Genomic DNA, 25,445 nt, shown 5'->3' on the forward strand with positions numbered 1-25,445 from the left:
AAGGATGAGGAATTCTGATCTACTTGAGTTGGTATATTAAAATAAAATCCATTTTGTTTCTATGGCAATGTATGGAAGTACTAAATAGTTATCAATGAAAATAAATATATGGTGATGGAAATTATTGGAGGATTAATAAAAGTAGATAAAATGCACCTTAAGAGACGAAATAGTAAGTTAGGGAAATAGCCTCTGGCAGGAATCTGAAGACAGACAGGAGTTTTAAAGAGTGACAACCAATTAGAATGAAGAAGTTCTATACCCTTTTAAACAGAGATAAACATACATAATGAAAGGAATATGATTAGATATTTATATACTGTCCAGTACTTTACTAATAATATGTTCTATGGAAGAAGCATTGCTTCAATTTACAGCAGCTTTGAAAACGTATAGTAAAACTGAATTTACCAGAAGTTCCTTAAAGACATGAAATGCTGTTTAATTTTGAAACACCAGCCATGAATATTGTAATATGATTATGCTTTGTACATTTAATCTTCCAAATTATAAAGAATTAAGACAAGCTGCCCATATTCTATTTTGAAAAAGTACAACTGTCATTTGTAGGTAGTCTTACAAACAGAGCTAGGGAAAGTGACATACCTCCAGTTGCTTACTGGCCTCTTCATTTCTCAGGATCAGCGATAATTTAGTGCGGAGACTCCGAAAGTGCATGTCAATCAGCATATGTGCTCGCTTTGAGGTGACTTCATTGATGGACTAGGTAAGGTAACAACATTAGTCTCAAAGGAAATTGCTCCAAATGAAATAAACCAAAACTAGATGATATAGAAAAACTCACCAAAATGACAAGCTGATAAGTTTCTGGGTCATAAGATACAGAAAAGGCACCAACTGCCTTTTTAAAGTCTTTATGTGCAGATTCTTTAGCACACCTAGAAATTTAAAAAAAAAACTCATTGTTAAGAGGGGAACCTACCCCAGTTCTTTTTGCTTTAGTTATTACGATAATGTCTCACTCTACTGTTTGGCGCTGGCCTTGGTCTTACATCCTCCTATTTGCACTTCCAGTACAACTAGGATGGTTGTACCACCATGTCTGGCTAGTTTGCTAAGAAGGGGCCTTGCCTTTTGCCTCAGCTATTTTTAAAATTTACTTAACCTGGCCTTGTTTCTTCTTTTGCAAAGAAAAACAGCTGGCCTCTTGAATGAGAGTAGGGAATACATATGAATGAAAAATGCAACAATTTTATATCCACAATTGTTAGTCGATCTATTCTGTAATATTTCAGTGAGACACAAGATGTCCACATCAGACTTACTACTTTTGGGAATTTAAATCATTTTTTCCCAAAATTCACTGAATATAAAACCCAACTTATAATATTTTAAAATTTGTATTCTTTTAATTGCATATCACTTTGCTTGTATCTCCTCAGCAACTCTCATGTGGTAACTTACATTTGCCGTAAGTCTTCTGGTACTTCCAGCTTGATTTTATGAAAAGTATCCTTAGTAGCAGGTTTGTTGGGATTCACAGATCTTAGGCGCTCAATTGTGACAATTTCATTGTATGTAGCATCACAGGCTGCATATTCTATCACATAAAACTGACAAAATAAATAAAAGTCACTTTTAGCTTTTAAAGCAAAAAGTGAAAAAATTATATACCTGTTTTAAAAATAAATCCTCTAGAGGAAAACAAAACTTTAATTACAATATATGAAATGTACTAATTATACAGTGAAACATTTTAATAAAATGACTAAAATTAGACATTCAAATAGCAACCTAAACTATAATGTAACCTTAACTAGGTTTATGAAAGGGAAATAGTATAAGGAAAAAAAATTAAGCACTTTCTTACCTCACCCTTTATCATCCTCACTTTGGCTAACCACCAACAGCAAGGCTCCTTTTCATTTGCTCTGGAATAAACCTACACAAAAATTACAACATACAATATTTGGTGATTAATGTTAAGTTAGAAATATATAGATTATCAGACACTGAGAAAACTTTCATGAAATTCCTCTAGGTATCCTTTAAACCATATAACTTTTAAATCATATGCCTTCAATCAAATTGTACCTGTCTATGCTTTCTGAGCTAGACAAAGTTACCTAATCAGAAGTTACCTGAGACTGCTTGAGAGTAAGCTCCCTGCTATAAGTAGTTTTCTTACATCTTTGTTCTACTTTATGTAATTAATACTCCAAACACAGATGTTTAGGAAAAGCTGCAATTCATACACATGGATATACTTTCCTTAGGTAGTGAGCTATAAAATTTACTGGAATTTACTGACTGGCCTACTGTGTGCATATCAAATGTGTAAGACTGCTGACCAGTCAGCACTAGGGCCTTCATTCCTCCAAATTCCTCTCCATTAAGAAGGACAAATTCACATACACTGTCAGTCTCTGAGTATCGTCTTCCTACTTCATCACACAATTGTGGATCAATTCTAAATGATTTCTCTGGAGAATACTAGCAAATCAAGGTTGATAGAAAAGTACTGTATATATGCAAAGAGAAATGGAAATACTCAGAAGCACAAAGGAAAATAAGAAAGAGGAGAGGAGAGGAGGGGAGGGGAAGGGAGGAGAGGAGAAGGGAGGGGAGAGGAGGGGAGGGGAGGGGAGGGGAGGGGAGGAGAGGGGAGGGGAGAAGAGGACTAAAAGGCTTAAAGCAAGTCAGGTTCTCACTCATTTCCCCTTTACAACCAAAGCTAATGGATATTCAATAAGGTGACTAAAATGTAGCATAAGTTAAAGAACCTATCTTTCCCTCTTACCTCTATTAGTCTCTCAACTCTTAATCTACTCTAATGGCTGACTCTTAGATACTTTAGTCAGTTTACCACAGAAATTTCAACTTGTCATGTCATGTGATTACATTGAAAAACAAAAGATCTTCTTCTTCATCAAACACTATGAGTACTTCCAATATAGACACCAAAAAATGTGCTCCTTGCCTTCAGAAAACTCATAATGTCCTGGAGAAGTGGACATTTAAAGTTTTTGAACTACACGCAATGTTTCTATTTCATTAGTATTGCTTTCAAAACAAAACCCAGTTGCTTATAGCTACTCAGTATATTCTTGGTAAGTATATAAAACTTTATTCCATTTCCACTTATAAACTATGGAGAGAACACAGCCCTAGACATATAGAGACATTCCTGACTACATCCTAAAACATTGCAGCCTTGTGTATGGTTACCTGTTTTGATTTTCTTTCTTCATGACTTTCACTTGCTATGACCCTCATGACTAAACTAAGGCAGGAGATTGTCCTGTTTTCCTGTACTTTTAGCACTCAAGAGCAGAAAAAAAGAGTTTAAGGACTTAAAGTAGCTTAAAATGCAGTGTGTCAAAACTGTAACATCAAAACATTTTAAGCGTGGATTAATAAAAAAAAAATTCCCAATGAATAGGGAATCATGAACACAATGATTTTGATCATGCGTTAAATCTCTATAGCACCTTTTAGTCAAAGAGCTCCATGGGAGATGAGCATGAAAAAAGGTTTTATTATACATATAAACTAAAAAGTGTATTTTCAAAAATTATATACCAGGAAGACATTAAGATTTAAGAAAAAAATACAATAAAATGTCTATATACTCTTAAAAGGATATTATATAGCATCAAAACTCTAATAAAACTCAAAGTAGTTTAAACATTGCTAAAGGCAAGGTATAATTAAATATCCGAAGCAAATTAAGTACTTCCCACTCCTTGAATATTTAATAATTTCTTGACAGTGGTAACTCACCTCAACTTCATCACTTTCATTTATATCTTTATTATAACCTACAGGTGGTGGGAATCTCACATCATGGAATGGGATCTGCCTCTCTGGCTGCCAGCTGAAAATAAGCAAACAAAATTTGTTTACCCTATTTTTGAAGTTTAATTCAAACAGTGACCATTTTGCAATCAACTTGGATAAGCGCGGAACCCCTCCCCCCTTTTGTTTTCTGGTTTAGAGAAGCAAATGCTTTCAAACAGCCAGTTGTTGCTGAGTGGAGCACAATGAGAATGTACAGACACTTCAACAGTCTGCATGCAGCATTGCAGCCTTATACTTCCATGGGAAATTCTTCTCTAAACAAACTAGATCAAAATAGTTTTTCAAAAATTTTTATTCCAATAATTTCAATTTGTAAGAGTTTAAATACAAATTCACACAGAAAAATACCATATGTACTTAAAATGAAATGGTAGTATCAGCAAATGTTAGTAGTATCAACGTACTTCTTTCGACTTGCAAAGAACACTGAAAGACATTCCATCAACTGCCAAAACTGTCCTGATTCTCAAGCAAAATGGAGCAGTCAGCACATCAACAATTCACAACTCACTTTTACCCCATAAAATTTTAGATCCCACGAGGTGGTCAATTCTTGTCATGGGTAGCCGCTGCTGATCAGTTTGACGCATCAGCATGCACTGGGTTGGTGGGGGTGTCCTAAACCACAGAAACCCAATGGAGACAGCCTACAGTAGTTCAATTAAGTTGCCTGTGTTTTCTATTTTTTAAATTTAAAATGATATGGAGCAACTGTAGAAGACACCAAATCATTCTCTTTGTTGTTGTTTTCATTGGTTGTTGGGCTTGAAAGCTTGGTGCCCAAGGACAGTGCTCCACCACTTTAAGCTACAGCTCCATTTCTGGTTTTCTGATGGTTAATTGGAGATAAAGAGTCTCAAGGCCATTCCAGCCCTGAAGGCTTTGAACCATAATCCGGAGATCTCTGCCTCCTGAGTAGTTAGGATTATAGGCCACAGCCCCCAGCATCTGGCAAATTATTCTTTTACACCCACCAAACATTTAAAATGTAGTAAAAAAAAAAAAAACAAAACTCTACCAAAGCACTGCAGCATTCAACTGCTGGAGCAGTGACTTATATTATCCATACAGATATTTGGAGATTCAAGACAAGGAACAAAAGAAGCTGGGACAGTAACTTTTAAAAATATTGCCTGAGTGCTGTTCAAATAGCGTATACCTATTTATTTTTTTTTTGTCAGTGGTGGGGCTTGAACTCTGGGCCTGGGCGCTGTCCATCAGCTCCTCAGCTCAAGGCTAGCGCTCTACCACTTCAGCCAAAGCACCACTTCCAGTTTTCTGAGTAGTTTATTGGAGATAAGAGTCTCATGGACTTTCCTGCCTATGCTAGCTTTAAACTGTAATTTTCAGATCTCAGCCTCCTGAATAGCTAGGATTACAGAAGTGAGCCACTGGCACCTGGCAGCTTATTCCTATTGAGGAATGATAATTTTGTTTGTGCTTTTGCTTTTTAAAGAGCTACTATGTAAGAGCAAAAATAAGTCAGAATTTTTGGAAATCTGACAGCTGAAATTTGACTAAACCCATCTTGACTTACTATACAAACTTGAAAACTATTTTTTAAATCATCTTTACTGGGGCTAGGAAGGTGGCTCAGTGGTAGAACGCTTGCCTTGCATGCTTGAGGCCCTCAGCTTGATTCCTCAGTACCACATAAGCAAAAAGAAAAAAGCCAGAAGTGGTACTGTGGCTCAAGTGGTAGAGCGCTAGCCTTCAGCTGAAGAGCTGAGGGACAGCCCCCAAGCCCAGAGTTCAGGCCCCACAACCAGACCCCCCCCCCAAAAAAGAAAATCATCTTTACTACAGAAAGCCTTTTAAATATTGAAAAATCAGTGACTTTTAACATGTGACAAATTCACTGATAAATGTGTTTTGTAAGGCATATATTAACATAGAATACAAGTTTCTTGATTTGAAAGAAGAAAAACTGACTTTATTTGAATATATAAAGATTAAAAAAAATCAAGGAAGTGGCGCTGTGATTCAAGGGGTAAAGCGCTCACCTTGAGCTGAAGAGACGAGGGACAGCGCCCAAGCCCAGAGTTCAAGCCCCACGACCGACCAAAAAACAAAAACAAAAAACAAAAAATCAAATCTCCTATTCAAAAAGTATGAAATATGATGCTAGAGACCGATGGTTTTCGCCTGTAATCCGAGTTACTCACGAGGCTGAGATTGGAGGATCTAAGGCAGCCCAGGCAAGAATGTCCACAAAACTCTTTTTTTTTTGGGTTAACATTCCAAACATGTATAACCAATGAACATGGCCTAGATTTTTTTTATTGGTACTTACTTCACTAACTTGAATCCACATATATAAGCAGAATATAACCAGAGTTACAAGTAAACACAGATTATACATGCAAATTTCAGTTCACAAAGGTCACATGTGCAGGTATAACTCTTCATGTTTACAAGATGCAATTTTACATTTTTTAAAGTTTGGCCATAACTTTTTTTTTTTTTTTTGTCAGTCGTGGGGCTTGAACTCTGGGCCTGGGTGCTGTCCTTCAGCGATTCAGCTAAAGGCTAGTACTCTACACCACTGGAGCCACAGCGCCATTTACGGCTTTTTCTGATTCTGTGGTGCTAAGGAATCGAACCCAGGGCCTCATACATGCACGGCAAGCACTGTACCACTAAGCCACCTTCCCAGCCCCACAAAACTCTTATCTCCAATTAACCACTAGAAATCCAGAAGTGAGGCTGTACCTCAAAGTGGTAGAGCAGTAGCCTTGAGCAAAAAAGATCAGGGACAGCACTGAAAGCTGTCAAGTATAAGAGTGATAGGTGTTTCTTCATAACTGACACAAAGGGTAAATATCACTGGAATTCTAGCTACTTGGGAGGTTGAGATCTGAGGATAGGAAGATAGTGGTTCAAAGTCAGCCTGGCAGAAAAGTCTATGAGACTCAGCTCCAATTAACCTGAAGTGCAGAAGTGGAGGTGTGACTCACATAGAAGAGAAACAGCCTTGGGCAAAAATGATAAAGGACAGCACCTAGACCCTGAGTTCAAGCCACCAGTATCAGCACAAAAAAAAAAAAAACCAGAAAGAAAGAAAAAAAAGAAAGAGTAAACATAATCTCAAGTTCTATGGAGTACTGTTTGTGTATATGTTTTCTACTATTATGCTCAAAGTCAATATAGTATCTCACACTTGATGAACACAAAGAAAAAGTGTTGCTAAATTTCAGATTCCTGGGATGACTGCTTGAAAAGAAATTTTTATGCAGATATGGCACAGGAGATAAGTAAATTAGGAAGTCAATAGATGGAATGCTTTAAAGTTTAGGGTAGAAATCTGAATGAAAACCAAAATGAACTGATGTGATAAAGCAATGTATTAACTAGACACATGTAGAGAGAAAATGACTGTTTGCTTAATAGTTGAGATTACAGATAGGAGAAACGAGAAGCCTGGCAAATAAAGATAACTCTTTTTTGTTTTAGGAAACAGTGTTTGCTTACTGTACAGAGCAAATAGATAGAATGTAATTACAAGGAAAAAAGTACTCTCCAAATTATGAAAGATTCCTGTACTAGAGGTGTGATGCTTTTCTGCTTACTGTACAACCACAGACACTTGAAATAGGTAAAAGGTAAATTGGATTTTTGGCTTTCTGTACTCGGAGAAGAGTAATTATTCAAATTTATATCCTGAACTAACATTATTAGCCTAGAAGGTCTGAATATTCTCAATCAATTTACTCTGCCCTTCTCAATGTGTTTCAGCACGTAGGGATACTACTTTGTCCCTCTGTAGGCTAAAAGACTGAATGTGATTCCACCCTAATTACAAAACTTTCTAGATGCTGAAATGCAAGCTTGCTCTTAAAGAGTTTTAGACGCAAGATATTTTTGCTTATTGCTCATTATGTCTGGTTCACATTTGTTAGCAGATTTACTGAGATACATTTCAAAAGCCATACAACTCACTCATTTAAAATTACATTTCAGGGCTGGGAAGGTGGCTCAGTGGTAGAGCGCTTGCCTTGCAAGCATGAGGCCCTGGGTTCAATTCCTCAGCACCACATAAAACAAGAAAAAAGCCAGAAGTGGCGCTGTGGCTCAAATGGTAGAGCACTAGCCTTGAGCTGAGGAGCTGCGGGACAGTGCCCAGGCCCAGAGTTCAGGCCCCATGACCAGACCCCCCCCCAAAAAAAAATAAATAAATAAATAAAATTACATTTCAATGGTTTCTAGTGAGTGTGTTCAGAGATACCATCAATTTTAACTAGTGAACTTTAGAACGTTTTCATCCTCAGAATGATGTCATAGCTAAGGCTTCTCTCCTCAATGCCTGAAGAAGTACAAAGGACTACTAATCCAGAGTCTGTCTACAGATTTCTAGCCTGCCTTTAACATACTATTAGTTTTCTTGGTACCTAAAAGCCCAAAAATTTTCACTCATAAGCATCAGAGTTCAGCAAAATCCTGAGATCATGGCCACACCTACATTATGGCCAAAGATTTTACATGTGCTTTAGTATTTTGAATGGCTACTTTATTAATACTCTACACATGTAGTCAATAGATTTGCATTGCCCAATAAAATGACAATATCTGTACTATTGACATTTTTATACAATTCACATTCCTAGATGTCTAAATATTTTTATTTTATGATTTAACAAAAGAAAGCTGAAAAGATGCTGTTGTAATAGATTGTAAATATATTAAGTATAAAAATAAGCTAATGGGTAAATACTATTGTTTCTGATAAAATATACTAGATAACTAAAGCTATCATTAAGATTTAATGAAATGAAAACCACATACATCTTTGCTGAAAAATTGCCATGAATTTTCAACTTTCCAAAAAAATGCAAACATTCAAACTTTCAATTACTAATACAGAAAAATATGGTTTCCATATTCACAGGCAAGGAATCTTCAACCATTCTATAAGAAGAATATCCTATTATACATCCCAACCTCTAAAGATACTAGGTGAAGTAGTCACTCCATTGTCTAATTTTTTAATTGTTTAATAGTGTCTTCTTCAGGAAATTTTGGTCAGTAATAGGAAAAACACTCAAACTAGACTTGAATTAATTTTTAGACACTGAGGAGCAGAAAAAGGAATTGAACAAATTTTTAGTGATCTTAAACATTAAAATTATGTGTTAACACACTTACTTGTTTTCAAATGCGACTGTTATTGAATCTTCATGAACATCCTTTACAAATGCCTGTAAGAAAAGCACAAAAAAATTAACTTTTAGATATAAGGACCATTTTCAGTTAAATTTTAGAGGTAATGCCGGATGCAGGTAGCTCACGCCTGTAATTCTGACTACTCAGGATACTGAGATCTGAGGATCACGGTTCAAAGCTAGCCTGGGCAGGAACAATCTTGAGACTCTTATCTGCAATTAAGCACCAGAAAACCGGAATTGGCACTGTGGTTCCAGTGGAAGAACGCTAGCCTTGAGCTGAAGAGCTGAGGGACAGTGCCCAGGCCCAGAGTTCAAGCCACAGGACCGACAAAATTAAAAAAAAAAAAAAAATTAGAGGGAGTAAACAGTCTATGTTTCAGAATAAAAAGGAACTTTGATTGAAAGTCAGTATCTGAGGTTTGTTCACTCATCATGTCTATACTGTCATATACTGTATGCTAGGCCATAGGAATACAGTTAAAACAACAAGCAAGGAAAAGTTGTGAGACTAGCATGTCAAAGAGAAACAAGTATATTGAAGATTACAATGCAGTGATATTAGTTGGAGGTTTCATTTTAGGCTACAAATATTAAAAACTAAGAAACCTGTTACAGAACCATGTGTCAGTATAGATTTGTGATAACTTTTCCATAAATGCAGTTCCTTCTATCTTATTGTCTTTCCCCTCTTTTCACCTAGCTATTTACTATTGTACTTAAACTTTAAGATTTCAGTTCAGATGTCATTTTCTATAGAAATATCCAGAAGAACAAGCAGGTTAAACACTATCCTCTGCATTCTTATGGAATCCTGTTCTTATTCATATATTTATTACATTTTCTCCTTTGCCTTTAAGCTTCCTGAGGGTAGTTTAACCATATCATTTTATTCAGTTATCTTCCAGAGTACTTAGTATCATATACAATGAACAGTTAAGTGTCCTGTTACCCTGGAGAAAAGGCCTGTGTGAGTGGTAGTAGTTGGATGAAGGAAGATATATTGAAGGTGAGGTTTCCCTTAACCTTAACGGGTAAGGTGGAATTGGCCAAACTAAAGGACATGGAGAACAATGGTAGAGAAAGTGAGGTATTCCACAAAGGTGAGAAGCGTCCAGAAGAGAACTTAGACTGAGAAGCAGCTTAGAATATGACAGAGATAAACCTTTTGTCATTAAGAAAACCAAGACAAATCAAATGGTACAAGAGTAGTGTTTTCAACAAATGCTGTGGGAATAGTTACACATTCACATGCAAAACATTAAACTGACATTTATCTCATACCATACAAGAATCAACAAAATGCACTGGAATCCTAAATAAATATAACAGATATAAAATTCTTAGAAAATATAGTAGGTCCTCACAATTTTGGATACATGTTACTGGAAAATAATGAATTGGGATTAAGAATCATCTTTGACTTCTGTAGCTTCAGCAATTGGCACAATTTCTAGCTATTATGGGTGTAGAATAAGTGTTTTAAGCAAGCAAATGTTTGAGTGCAAAAGGATTATTTGATTGTTTGCTTTTGGGCAGTACTGGTTGTAAACACAGAGCCTTGTATTTGCTAGGTGAAGACTCTATCAAGTGAATCACAGTTGTTCCTTTTTTTGCATAAGGTACCTTTTCAGACAAGGTCTTTGGCTGGAAAATAGAACCTTGGATCACAATAGCTAGGATAACAAGTATATACCTCTCACAAATTGTCTGCCAGGGTAGCCTTGAACCACAATTTTCCTGATTTCCATCTTCCAAGGAATTAGGATTACAGGCGTAAACCACTACAGTCACTGCGAAAAGATCTTTTAAAGACTCTCAAATATCTAGTTACAGCATATGAATCAAATATTAAATAACTGCTTTAAAAAAATTATAGAAGCTAAGGCAGGGCTCTGGGAAAAACAGTTAATATGGAAACAACTTGAACAGAAACGTCAAGCTCTATCAATTATGCTTGACTGAAAAAAGTTATACTAGAAGAAAAACTTGTTTTGAAAGAAATATACTATGGTTAAAATATTAAATGTTTCCCACAAGGCACCTGGTAGTAGTACTATTGCAGGAGGTGCTAGAAACTTAAGTTGGTGGGGACTAGCCAGAGAAGTAGGTCACTGGTGGTGTGTCCTTGGGGGCTAATACCTTGTCTGTGGCCATTTCCTGTCTCCCTTTCTTGCTGGCTCCCATGAGGTAAGAAACTTTGTTCAGCCACAAGCTCTTGCTGGCATGTTCTGCTTCATCACAGGCCCACAGCAATGGAGTAAGCCAGCCATGGAATAAAACCTTTGAAACCACGAATCAAAATAAAATGTCCTCCTTTTAAGTCATTCTCTGACATTATTTGTCAAAGCAAAGAAAAACCTAACACACAGAAAACTGGTACCACTGAAGTTGGGGTTTTTGCGTTTCATGTGATTCAGAAGTCTTTTGAACTGGTCTGGGATAAGAATTTGGGAAAGGCTGGAGATACAGACTAGAAAAGTCCTAGAACGCTGTAAGCAGAGCTTAATGGGTGATTGTAGTGTGAGCTCAGAGAAACAGAAAGCGAATAGGAATGAATGCAAATAATGAAATCCAGTTTCATGAGGTTTCATACAGGAAGGAGGAAATGGGAACTGAGAGGTTGTTTACCTTATATCCTGGCTAAGAATTTGTCTACATTTTGTTCCTGCCCTAAGACCTTGTAGGGGCTGAGTTTTAAAGATGTTAGACTAATCTGATCATGGAAATTTCAAGGCACTCTGACAGGTGGCATGAGTACTGATGGCTGCTTTTAGCAGGTTCGTAATGTGAATTGGGAGCAAATAGCAGAGGAGAAAGATTTTTTTAAAAGGACAATACTTAAAGTTGAGGCTAGGGGACCAGGCATACACGTCACACACGTGCCCTAGCTACTCAGGGGAATGTAGACAAGAGGACAGCAATTCAACTAGCCTGGGAAAAGTTAGTGAGAACATATCTTAGAAACCAACTAAAAAAGACTACAGTGTGGCTCAAGTAATAAAGAGTTTTTACCTAACAAATACAAGATCCTGAAAAGAAAATTAAGGCTAAACACAGTTTGGGAAATTAGTACCAATGAAAAGAGGCCAAGTCACCAGGCATGGTGGCTGACGCCTGTAATCCTAGGTTCTTGTGAGGCTGAGATTGAGCATGTCACAATTTGAAGCCAGCACAGTTAAATACTTCCTGAGTTTCAGTCTCAAACAAAAGAAAAGCTGCCAGTCATCTCAACTGCCATAGGGAGCATAAATAGGAGGACTGAGGTACAGGCAGATCTGAACCAAAAGCAAGATTAAAAACAATCCAAGCAAAAAGAGATGGAAACATGGCTTTGATGCCTGCCTAGCAAGTGCAAGGCCCTGAGTTCAAAACCCTAGCACCAGGGCTGAGAGAGTGGGTGTCTCAAGTAATAAGAGCACTTTACTAACAAGCAAAGCTCTGAGTTCTAACCCAAGTACCACAAAGAATTATTTTTAAAAGGAAGCCAAGTACTCTGTACTGAGACCATTGAAAAGATGACTTGTAAACTCTTTTGTAATGAAGCAAGCTTCCCAAGCCTTTCCCTTGAGAAGAGAGCAAGTGCAGGGGATCCTGTTCACACATGACCCAACTATTTTTCCTCAGGATTCATTTCAACATCCTCAGTCACCTAGACACTCATAGGCTGCTTCAATGGTCACCCAAATAGGCATAGCTACCACTGGAGATGGTAACAGACTTTGGTATGGTCCATGTGATGCTAGTATTGCAAGCATGCAAAAATGCAAGAGTTGGGTAATGGAGGCTTCTACTCAGATTTCAAAGAAAAGCACTGGCAGCCCAGCAGGCAAGGTGAGGCAGGGTTGGAATACCTTCAGGGACCATCTGAGGGTGGTGCATGAAACTGTGTGAGTAAAACTGGTGATGCAATGGAGAGCCCAGGACAGTGGAGATTCAAAATATATGGAATGACCAGGAGGGAAAGCTACAGACAGGAAAACAAAGAAGGCCAGAGAGAGATTATGGGGACTGCAGCTATCTTCAAACTCTTAGGTACTAACAACAACACATGAGTGCCCTAGATACTGGACATGGAGCTAATGGACTTAATGCTGTCCTTCAGTCTTGCTTTGGTTGCAACCCCTTCTATGCTTCCATTCTTCCCTTTTGGTTTAGAAATGTTTGCACTCTGTGCCACTGTATCACTGATAGATTGATTTTGACTGAAATCGGTTTCAAACTCAGTGCCTCATGCTTGCTAGGAAGAAGCTATAACAATTGAACCATGTTCCCAGACTTATTCCAGGTTTCTGAAACTAGGCCTCTACACATTGTAGCCAAGACTGCTGCCAAATTTGCTTCCCTCTGTCTAGATTCTCTGAGTACTACCATGCCCAGCATAAAATACAATTGAAAAAACAAATACAACTGAGTTGGTACTAAAAAAATCACATTTTTACATTTCTGAGTATTTACTCAATATAACATTGGTTAAAGCAATGACTTAGTCAAACAAAAGTTATTTCACAGATCCTTTTAATGAACAGTATTCCAGCCTCGAGAGAACACGTCTTCAACCAGTGGTATAATTTTCTTTGATTTTACATAGGCTTATGCTGACAGTTTGCCTTGAGCTTGGAGGAAAGTTTTTAAACAATGTTGGAACTGCTAGCCCTCTGGGAGATTAAACGCATTTTAGAGATGGACATGAATCTCTTGGTTTCAGGGACCAAACATTATGCTTAAATATGAAATGTGTCCCAAAGGCTCATTAGTTGAACTTGATCCCCAGTTAGTGGTGCTTCTTATAGGAGGGGCTAGAAATTTAGTTGGTGTGTTCTAGCTAGAGGAAATAAGTAGGTCATTGGGGGCATAACCTGGGGGCTATACCTATCTTTGGTCACCTCCTGTGACCTTCCCTTCCTCCATTTCCCTCTCTCTCCTCCTCGCCCCTCCCTCTGTGCTTTCTGGCTGTGGTTAAGGTAAGCAACTTTGCTCAGCCACACACAGGCCAACATCAATGGAGCAGGCTAACCATGAACTGGAATTGTAAACCAATATAAATCTTTCTAACTTTTAGGCTGTTCTCTTAGAATTTACCATAGATACACACAAAAAAAACTGCATGAATGATTACAGTGGACCATAATGGCATTTATGTGTTCTGGTATAGCTAAGGTGGCGAAATTACTATTTTTAAGCTAATTATGTGTTTATATCCTTATAGTTCCTGGCTTAAAAAGAAGTTCACGCTTTCTGTCTATCATTCGGATCTTATTTTTACACAGCTATATTTAAATTATCAACATTTTTCTCCAGCATACTTAAGAGCTCTACTTTATACTGACCATGTTATTTTGGAATACACTAGATTTCATAAAGTTACATACCTCCAGTGCTTTAAGGTGTTCTTTGCTTTACTATTATTTCAACAAAAAGGAGCCTGATTTTGAATTAAAAATTGTAGGAATTGGTCACTTGGGCTCTTAGGCTTAAAAGATGATGTAAGATTATAGAGAAAAGGAAAAAAAATCCTTTACTCTCATTTCTCCCTTGTTTTCACATAACAGCTAATGATCTACTTTTGGGTGCAGTAGGCTCATGCCCATAATACTAGCTACTCAGGAGGCTGAGATCTGAGGATCACAGTTCAAAGCCAGCCCATCTGTGAGATTCTTACCTCCATTTAAACACCAGAAAACCAGAAGTGGTGCTATGGCTCAAGTGGTAGAGCTGAAGAGCTCAGGGACAGTGCCCAGGCCCGGAGTTCAAGCCCCAACAACAACAAAAAAGACTACTGATTAAAATTAAAGTACCCTATTAGGTGACTGATCCCTTATTTACCAATAAAGGCTACTGCTTCTTAAACCTTGTCTGATGTCTAGGTTTATATTTGCATGTCTCAACAGTAAATTAGCCATTTAGTGTGTATAGTATGAAGAAAATGTTAAGGTCACAGAACTCTGTTAGAGCTGGGATAAGAACTATTCCAAATAAAACAGGTATCTTTCAAATACTGATATATTTTTCTCTAAATCTCTGCTGTCTGCTATGTGTGGCTATTTACATTAAAATTAAAGTTAGTCCCTGTTCACTCTTGCTGCATTTTGAGTGCTAAACAACCATATATGCATCCGTGGCTATTGTGGCAGATAGTATGGATTTAAAACATTTGCAAATGTTGGAGACTTTTTGGATACACCATAAAAGCACTCTAAAATTCAGCCTTAGACTCATGACTTTGCTATATTCTTATTTTTTCCCACTTGCCTAAGTTATTGCCCAGTTTAATCATATTCATCCACATTTGCCTATTTTCTAATATCAAATATTCCCTCAAAGGAGGAAAATCTGTAAGTATTGTGACTATTAAAAAATGCTTTCACCGGCTCTGAATGCAATTCTGGATATGGAATGTCAGAAATGGTTTGAGTAATCATCACAGCCCAACAGGACTGATGCCTTTGAGTTAATGAGGCTTATCTGTATATAGATATTTGCATGATTGTTTCAAAATCAGTCATTTTAGTCACTGTTTGCATTTTAAGTGAATATGAAAGACATGCAATACCTCTGGCTGCTGTATTAATAAATAAAATACCTACTTATCAGTTGCCTCTGGCCTCTACACCAAGGACAAATACACCCTGAGTTTTACAGCCCTTTACTAAAACATCAAAGAGTGCATATCTTCTTATATATCAACACATTTTTTTCAATAACCCTCCTTTGTCCGTCTTTGATGATTGTTATACCTTCATTCTCTAGCTGCCTCTCTAGTGCTATCATCCCACATATCAACTTGGAAAAATATGTATTTCTGTGATCTTTACCAGCCAAGTATTAGTGGAGAGAAAACATACTACTGAAAGGCTGCAAAGACATTACTGAATGGATGTTACCAAGACAGCTTCACTGAATTGGATAAGAGGTCATGCTCTTACTGGACTCCAAGAACTTAAGATGTTAAATTTTGCTGTTAATCAAACCTAGGATCAAAATTTTGGTTCTACCCCGCTAAGAGCTGTGGGAGTCTCCAAGAAGTAATCTCAGGACCTTGGATTTCTCAGTTGCAATTAAGAAAGTGGAACACTCTCCTAAAGCCGTTGTAATGAAATTACATACAAAGGTGATTTTAAATAAATGATCAAAGTGGAGAGGAGCTATCTCACATAAGCTGCAGAACCATAAATATTTTTGCATTTAGCAAAGTAAAACTAAATCCCAATTTAAAAAATACTTTCTAAAAAAGAGGCTTTAGCCAGATGCTGGTGGCTCACACCTGTAATCCTAGCTGCCTAGGAGGCTGAGATCTGCAGATTATGTCAGGCTGGGCAGGAAAGTCCTTGAGACTCTTATCTCCAATTAACTACCCCAAATTCAGGAGTGAAGCTGTGTTTCAAAAACTGGTAGAGTGCTAGCCTTGAGAAAAAAACAGTTCACAGATAGCATGCAGGCCTTGAGTTCTAGTCCAGCAACAAACTAAAAAAAGAGGCTTTGGTCAGATATTAGTTGCTTACACATATATATAATCCTGGCTACTCAGGAGACTGAGATCTGAACATTGCTATTTGGAGCCAGCTAGAGCAGACCAATCTTATTTCCCATTAACCAGCAAAAAGCTGGAAGTAGAGGTGAGAGGCTCAACTGGTAGATTCTCACCCTGAGAGGAAAGGAAAATGAGTGTGTGAGGCCCTAAGTTCAGGCAAAAAAAGGAGGGGGGCTTCTAATGGAACTATGAGACACCTAAGACCAAGAGGTCTAAGGGTATGACAAAAAACTGAAGTTCTTCAAAGAAGGTCTGTTCACTCAGGAGTGCTGTTTTCCTGAAAAGACACAAGATTTAGTCACTCCTAATAATGACATAATCCATTTCTGATGATGTGTGTCAAGGATTAAAGTAAACTGTAAAATTAGGAAGAAAAAGAAAAAGATATTTCCAGCAACTCAGATACTAGAGGTTATTTAGACTCTAGGAAGGGAAAAAAAAAAAAAGGTGCTAAAAACCTTTGGAGTTCGAGAAAGGTGATAAAATAGTTAAAACACACATTTTTCACCAGAGGAAATAAAAAAAATTAAAGTGATTATGAAATCCTTAATTTCCTGGTAACTGAGTCAAGGAGGAAATCACAAATTAATATTTACAAAAGTATGTAAGGATTGGAACTTTGTAATTCAACCACCGAGACTGATGCAAGAAAGACAGAAAATAGATCCCTATTTAGGCGAATCTTACTCTCCTACTATACCTCATACCTTCTTAGTTCAGTAAACTACTTTAAAAATAAAAAGTCATTGGTCACAAGAGAGTTTATTGTGTACAGGTTTAAATATAAGCCCCTAGCCACGACTGAGCACAATTACATCATCAGCAGATTTCTACCAATAATTACAAAATATATAGTGCTATAATTCTCTCAAGAGAAAGCTTACAGCATTGTAAAACATCCCTACTACAGATAAGAAATACAGACATTTATAAAACAGTAAATTCATACCCAAGGCTTTACATAATTACCCACTTTCTCTCCCTTTTAATGAGTTTAGCACTATGTAAGAAAATAAATAATATAGTAAAAATACAATGAATCTTACCAACAGTCCTAACCACATGTCCAAAATATTTGACTTCATGAGGGCAATTACGATAAATTAAGTAAAATGTAATTTTATGCTCACTCTGATCATAGTGCTAGGCCATTCATTTTCCTTGTGTGTATATACAATAATCTTTGAATACTTCAGTTTTCACGATCTCCTTGTATAATGTAACTAAAGCAAATGTCCCAGCAGTTCAGAGGTTTCTAACTTTACCTTTCCTTAAGAATTCATATGAACCCACTATATAACCCTTGTTTTCACTGTACTTGGTGTTGGTATAATTTGTGGAGGGGAAGGGAAAAAAAAAACTAAATTGTTTAAGTAGGGATACAGGTGGACCCATTGCAACAATGAGATGTACGAGACGTTATGTCGAGAAACGAACTTTACAACTTTTGGGGGGGGCGGTGGGGGGGGAGGGAAGATGGAAAGCGATGGGAAGGAGAAACAAAGGAGGAGGCTACAATGCTTGATAAGAAATGTACTCATTATCTTGCATGTAATTGTAACCCCTCTGTATGGTATTTTCACAATTAAAAAAAAAGAATTCCTATGAAGAGCTGTAGTAATACCTATCAAGGTACAAGGATTAATTAAAAAAAGGAAACTGACAAACTATCTTATGATATCTTTTCGTAGAAAGATGAATAAAGATGTCAATGAAGCTTATAAACTTCATCAAATGTTCATAAACTTAAAATTCGTATTTTCAGATGCAAACATTCAAATATTTTAACCAAAAGCAAAAAATGGTAACCCAACAACTATGGTTATGAGATGCTAAGGCAGTGTTACAATTTCAATAAAATTGGAGACCAGGCAGGAAATCAAATCCAGTTGATTTCTTCAAGCTAGGATTTATCATTTTAGAAAGTCAAATGGATGACTTTAAGTTCCAGGTCTGAACCTTTAGAATCTACACTACTAGTTTTTTTGGTCTAACTTTCCCAAGCATCTACATCCTTATCAAAAAATATGGAAACAATGGTATTTCACAACTGTGGGAGAGGGGAGAAAAACTGCAGTAAAGCACCTAGTATAGGATGCCTGATACCTTTCAAGCACTCAACACCTATTATCTTTAGTGTCACAGTCCCATAGCGGGAAATTTTGCATTTAATTATTAACTTGGAGGTTATCAACATACTTGAGTATTGAATTGAAAAATGTATATTTCAAAAGAGGAAAAACAATATATTGTCAAAGATACCAAATGATAAAAAGGAGAGATAGTTTTATAGCATAAAATGTGGTACACTTGTCACCTTTTCAAAGTACAGAAAAATAACTTCAGGCAAACTTTTCTGGACGTACTTTAGAGAAAACAGAGAAAACATTGATTCCAGTTTCTGAACACTTAATGAAGCTTGCAAATTTTTAAAATTATATCATATGCAAATTTTATTTGCAGTAAAACTGACTTTTTTTGTACTGGTACAGTGGCTTAAACTCAAGAGCCTTAAGTTCTGGCTTGGCTTGTTTGCTCACTGCTGACACACTACTACTTGCATGTTTCCAGCCCACCATTTTGCTTATTATTTTCACAGAATCTCATGGACTTTTTTGCCTGTGATGGATTCAAACTGAGAGCCTCTGAATGTCAACCTGAGTAGCTAGGGTTAAAGGCTTGAGCTAGTCATACTGATAAAATGAGATATTAGACCTCTACTATGTTCAATGTTTTCCTCTTACTAGATGCTAGTGGTTCACATATTTCATGTTATCTTATCAGGAGGCAGAGATCTGAGAATTGAGGTTCAAAGTCAGGAGAAGCCCCAAAGAAGTAGCAAAAAACAAAAAAAATCCCAAAAATCCTAGAATGGAGGTGTTTGTTGCTCAAGTGACTAAGTTGCAGCAGTGAGAAAAAAAAAACAAGAGAGCACAAGGCCAGAGTTCAAGCCCAAGCACAGGCACACACACAAAATTTCCTCTTGCTTGTGCATTTTATATTGTCACTAGTATCTATTTTTGGGTACTAAGTATCTGAAGTAACTTCTTACCTGTTTTCAGATACTAGGCTTAAAAATGTTTTATTAGTCAGGTGTGGTGGCTCATGCCAGTAATCCTAGCTACTCAGGAGGCTGAAATCTGAGGATCGTGGATACAAGCCAGCACAAGCAGGAAAATCCCAGACTGTTATATCTAATTAACCACCGAAAACCAGGAGTTATGGTTCAATTGATAGCATGCCAGCCTTGAGCAGAAGAAGCTAACTAAGGGTAAGCACCCAGGCCCTGAGTTCAAGCCCCAGTACTGGCACACAAAAAAGTTATATTATAATCGCAAAAAATTGCCAATTAGCACAATTATACCACATAACAATGCATTAGCTATTAGCCACTAGATTGAGAAATAAGAATATTTTGTCTCATGTCTTCAACATATAATTTATCTATCTTTAGCAATTTTTATACTAGTACACAAACATATGAATCTTAGAATCACAAAAATTCTACATCTAAAGGGGAGTTAATTCATTAATATCCTTAATACATCAAAACTTCTGTCCAGAGAAAACTATACTTAGTGAAGATGACTAGAATAAAGACCTTATTTCATCATTATTTATTTAGGCAATGCTTTGTACAGCATGTTTGGGGATATAAATCTTAAATAACATACCTGCAGGGCTCACTAAGTAGTACATGTGAATAACTATTTTTCTAAGTTAAAGAAATACCAAAACTAAAAGTAGTGGCTCTAGTGTTTAAAAACTTAAGAGTTTTTAATCATAAACACAAAAAAGAAAAAAAAGAGAAGTGTTACAACCTTACCCCTTTGGTTTCTTGGTCTTGTTATCCTGACTCTTGAGCTGTACCTATTTTTTAGAGAAAGAATCAAACCATTTCTACCACATATTCCAAATAGTTTATACAGCAAATATGGATACCATGCTCAGGAGAGATAGAGAACTGGCCTTTGGAATTAGGTAGTTTTATAGACATGAGACAAATCAAAGTGTGAACTTAATTATACTAAAATTTTTGACTTGTTTCATTTGCAAAAGTATTTCTATCAATTTGTTCAATCTTTTTTCTATATAAATGTAGTACTTATAAATTGTTCACAGAAGTAGCAATGTGGCTCCAGTGGTAGAGAGCTCACCTTGAGCTGAAGAGCTGAGGGACAGCATCCAGGCCCAAAGTTCAAGCCCATAACCGACAAAAAAAAAATTATATATATATATATATATATATATATATATATATTGTTCATTTTGTATCAGTTTACGTCTCATCTTTCCCCAGCATTCTAGCAGAGAGAAAATTCAATTTACTTCTTTTTTGTTTTTATAACTCATAGCAATGCTATAAGGTCATACAAAAGTAGAAAGTCTTCATTAAAATTCTTCCATCAATAAAGATACTTGAAATTTTCTTTAAAAACCAACCTTAATTAAACATAACAATTCCTCTGCATACTACATACTAAAGGACAATTCATTAATTTTCAGTCACCTTCAAATGTAGCAAGTTGGTTAAAAAAACACAACCACAAAAAAGGAGGGAGAAAGGAGTAGTAGAAAAAAGGGTGGGCATTTCTTATATTCCATACAGTTTGCAAACTAATAAATCCTTCAAGATCAGGATACATAACTTGCCTTCTACCATGAGCTAACTTCATTCAAACAGTGGCCTCCAGTCTAGGGTAATATCACAGGTCAATTAAAATCCTGCCTAGATATTGTGGCACAAATTTATAGGGAGTAAAACTATGGGTCTAGGTATAGGACAGTGGTTTTGTGTAAATGCACTAAAATACAGTGCCATTAAACGTGGCTAAAGAACAGCAACAAAGAACTTTAAAGTTGGAAGGATTAAGAAACATATTAGGCTATTTTTTTATACCTACTTTTACAACAAAACGTTTTATATTTTTTCTGAAAGCCTTGAATTATACTTTGTATTAAAACGCTAAATAATAAAAGGTTGTATGTTGGTAAACACATATGAAAGTTCACTTCATACAATATGTCAATGAACCCTATTTGGAATGTTCAAGTTATTATACATTAAATTATAAAAGTTGTGTTGGACAACAGTATCAGCTATTTTGCATGTTTTTTCCACGTGTACCTTCTGTTGCTAAAACACTTTATGAGGTAGGATATTAGTTACAGAGGTCAGAGATACTCAAGAGGAAAGGGAAAAATCAGATTGTTAGGTCAACAGTAAACTAGTACCAACAAACACACCAGTGCTGCATCCCAATATTTCAATCTTCATTTGCAAAGACATTAGCTGATGTTCAATGACGTAACTAAAAACAGTAAATGTATAAATGGCTATTTAAAAGCTTTAGCATAGCGTCTACTGTAACACGTTTAAAATCGAAGAGAATCTAGTGAAGTTTTGAGCACATAAATATTTCCAAACACTCCCTAGTAAAATTCCCTAGTAGTCACATACTCCCCGTTAATTTCCTGAAGTTCTCTGGCATATATTCCGGTCTTCGAGAACTTAAAAGACAAAAGAATTACTTGAAGTGGCAGAGTTGCTGACGATTTTTTAGACGCGGAAGCATGTGTATTCCTGAACCGACCCTCATTTATCAAAGGGGCAAGGGGCCGGCGAGATCGCCGGTGGTTAACTTCTTTGAGGCATCTTCTCAGATATGGTTGGGTCTTCCTGAAACTTTTGCATCTAAAATCTCCCCTGACATTCACAAAGAGAGCCCCACTAAAAAGCCAGTTGCTATTGTGATAGGTGCTCACTACCGCTTCTTACTACTCTTTTTCGACACCCCCCCCCTCCTCACCCAAGATCAGGGAAGCTCTTGGAAGTCCCAATTCTGGAACATAACATTGGAGTCCGTACAGACCTGAAGCCCTCTGGGCGAACGCGGTCCAGCTGCTGCGCCTTCCGATCCCGCACAACTCCCCGCGGCGGCAGGCCCCAAGCCCGCGGCGGCAGGAGGATTCTTAGGCAAAGGGGGGTGGGGGGGGATGCGCCTTCGCCTTTACTTAGCGCCGATTCCGCCCTTCTTGCCGGGATCTGGTACCTGCCGCCGGTCCTTGCCCATGCCCGCTCTCCCCCGCGGGGCTTGGCGGCGGAAGGGACCCGGTGGTGCCCGTTCCCTTCTTATTCCGCCCATGGCCGGGGCCTCTACATGGGAGCCTGAGCGGAGTTCCAGGGGCTTCCTATAGGCCCCAAGTCCGGTCCTTCCCTCCCAAATCACAGCCTGCCCGGCATGTCCCGGCCAGCGGGCGCGGCGCCGGTGAAAGGGGCCCCGGGCCTGCCTCCCACCGACCCCGAGAAGACAAGGGAAGGGAGCGAGGGGGAACATGGGGCCTGCCCTGCAGCCAAGTACCTTATAGAAAGCGCCATTGGAGCCCCGCACTTCCACCACCAGCTCCTCCATCTTCTCGTCAGCCCTGCTCACGCCGGGAGCCCGCCCCCGAGAGGTGGGCTGTGGGCGCTCGAGGCCCTGCCGCTGTCGCTGCCGCTGCCGCTGCCGCCGCCGCCGCGCTGCTGCACGCCCCCTGGCAGCCGCGCCGCCGTCACCGCCGCCGCCCGCGCTCGCCGTCGGCTCGCCGCCCGCTCGAAGGCGGCCCCTCACCGGAAGTGAAGCCGAAACGGAGCCGAGCGCCTGACTGAGGCCGAAGGCTGGGGCCGCTCCTCGTGTAAACAGTGAAACCGGGTCACGTGACCGGCGCCGCCCCTCCTCCCGCGGACTCAGCCCCCTCGGCCCCGCCTTCTTTCCTTATAGGCTAGGGAGCTCGCGCAAGCGCCGTGATGAGAACCGGCTTTGGGGTCCGACGTAAGGCCGCGCGGGCTGGACGTGCGCGAGCCCGACGGAGAGCGGGAAGGCGCGAAGGGCGGTGACTGGTCGCGCGGCCTCGTGTGGCGAGCCAGAGACCTTCTGGTGGAGGCGCCAGCGGGATCTTACGAAACAAACGGCCTCCTACAATGAAGAGCTTCATCCATCTGTCCATATGCATCCCGACCCGACTAAGACTGGAGGGGGCTATGGTTGGGTTTATTTTGATCGTAAGTCCCCTAGAGCCTGGCTCAGCTGGATAGAGATAGGGTGAAGGAGGCAGCAAGGAAGAAAATACATTGCATTGGAGATCTTCACCTAGCCACAGTAATAGCTGCAATCACCGTGACCCACACTTGTGACAGGTACAGAACAGAGTAAAATCCTCCCGCACTTTGCCTGTACTGTGGATTCATTATGTGCCTTTTCAGAGGTAATGTATTGTGTCAAGACATCCAGTACTACTATGCTTTTCTCAATTCACTCGCATACTTTTGACTTTAAAAAAAACTAAACTAAACTAAAAGTACGAAAGTGCTTCATTTCTTTACAGATCATCTCTGCTCTTTCTGTGTGCCCACCCTGTACCAGAGAATGAGCACACAGTGACCTGTACCAGTTGAGTTACCAGAATCTTCGTAGCAGTCCCCATTTTCCCTGTACAGAACAACTGTAACATTTATTTATTTATTTATTTATTTATTTAATTTCCTGGGGCTTGAACTCAGGACCACACCTGTTTGACTTCTCTGCTCATAGCTGGCATTCGACTATTTGAGCCACTCCTGTTCTAAGTTTGAAAGATAGGAGTCTCTTGGCTTCTACCCCAGCTATCTTCCCACCATGGTCCTCAGATCTCAGCCTCCTGAATAGTTAGGATTACAAGTGTGAACCATTTGCATCTGCTCTAACTGCAACTTTGTTATCTCTGTCTTCCCTGCCACTGGAGAGCTACTGCCCATTGTCTGGAAATTGAGCATCTGATATGTTCATTGAATGCCTACTATGTACCAAACACTGAGCTTGTGCTAGGAAGGCAGCAGGGAGGAATAAAACGACTACCAAACTGGCCATTGCTACCCTCTACCTATAATTCCAACCACTCAGGACAAGGAAGCAGCAGAAGAGATTTACAGTGAACCTGAAGAAAGTTAGCAAGACTCTCTGAAACAAAAATGGAACAAATGAGGGATATATTGGTGAGCCTAAATTTAATCCCCAGTAAACCACTCCCCCAAATCAAAACAGGTTTGCCAGCATTAATCTTGAAACCTAGAAGATCAAATAGATATCAAATTATTACACAAAGCAAAGTAATTCCAACTGTGATAACAGCTAGGTTCAGCTATGATATTGGGATATGACAAAATGGACAAAGTGGGGGAGGGGCACAGAGATGGAAATGATCCCAACTGGTATGTGGCAGGTGACAATTATCTACCCTCACATTGCTGGTGGCAGCAAGGAAATTACCCCAGGCAAATGTTCCAGAATGAGAGCTATGTTGGACCTCCATTTGGCTTCCTACCCTACTTTCAGGCTTACAATGTTGTTCTCCTGGTGGAACTCCAGATTTAAAACAGACGATCAAGGGTCACAACCCTTAAGGCAGAGGTAAATAGCAATGACTCATTGGACTAGGATCTTTGAAAGAGACAAAGTATGTGTAGAACTCAATACAGATGAAAGAATCTCATGTCAGCTGCATGAGAGTAGAGTCTCTTTCAATTCAATGAATATAGGGGAATATATTAGACATTATACCTCCACGTGTAAAACTCGACATATAAGGGCTTTCAAGTATGTCAACTCTGCACACCAGTTATTTTCCTAGGATGCAATTCTATGCTGTGTGTTCCTGCAAATGCTTTACATGCCCTGGAAATATCCTTCCTCTCTTAAGTTTATTAGCTAGATCCCTAGTCTGAAGTTATTTTTCTTCAGGTACAAATAATTAACTTTTCTCCTCAATTTTCAACACATTTTGTCACTGTTATTCCACACAGGACCCTTCTTTTTTCATATAATTTTTGCTCTTGTTATTTCCCCTCATATTCCACACCCCCCGTTCTCATTCTTCTAGATAAAGAGTTTTTTATAGGTTTGACAAAGATTTTTAAT

General features: G+C 38.5%; 1 protein-coding gene across 4 annotated transcripts in view; it reads right to left on the minus strand.

Annotated features, from left to right (window-relative positions):
- Positions 1 to 23,196, minus strand: part of Fmr1 (fragile X messenger ribonucleoprotein 1) — a 41,692-nt gene extending 18,496 nt beyond the window's left edge. For all 4 annotated transcript variants that reach the window (XM_070039615.1, XM_070039614.1, XM_070039613.1 and 1 more), the window contains exons 1-7: positions 22,875 to 23,196; positions 8,965 to 9,017; positions 3,745 to 3,838; positions 1,832 to 1,903; positions 1,426 to 1,574; positions 806 to 899; positions 607 to 723 (exon numbers count right to left, since the gene is read on the minus strand). In XM_070039615.1, the coding sequence (XP_069895716.1) occupies positions 607 to 723; positions 806 to 899; positions 1,426 to 1,574; positions 1,832 to 1,903; positions 3,745 to 3,838; positions 8,965 to 9,017; positions 22,875 to 22,925 (630 nt within the window). In that variant the 5' untranslated portion in view covers positions 22,926 to 23,196. The remainder of the gene's footprint in view (positions 1 to 606; positions 724 to 805; positions 900 to 1,425; positions 1,575 to 1,831; positions 1,904 to 3,744; positions 3,839 to 8,964; positions 9,018 to 22,874) is intronic.
- Positions 23,197 to 25,445: the final 2,249 nt, after the last annotated feature.

Source organism: Dipodomys merriami, unplaced genomic scaffold (assembly GCF_024711535.1).
Source record: "Dipodomys merriami isolate MVZ:Mamm:240054 unplaced genomic scaffold, mDipMer1.0.p SCAF_3, whole genome shotgun sequence".
NCBI classification, from domain to species: Eukaryota; Metazoa; Chordata; class Mammalia; order Rodentia; family Heteromyidae; genus Dipodomys; species Dipodomys merriami.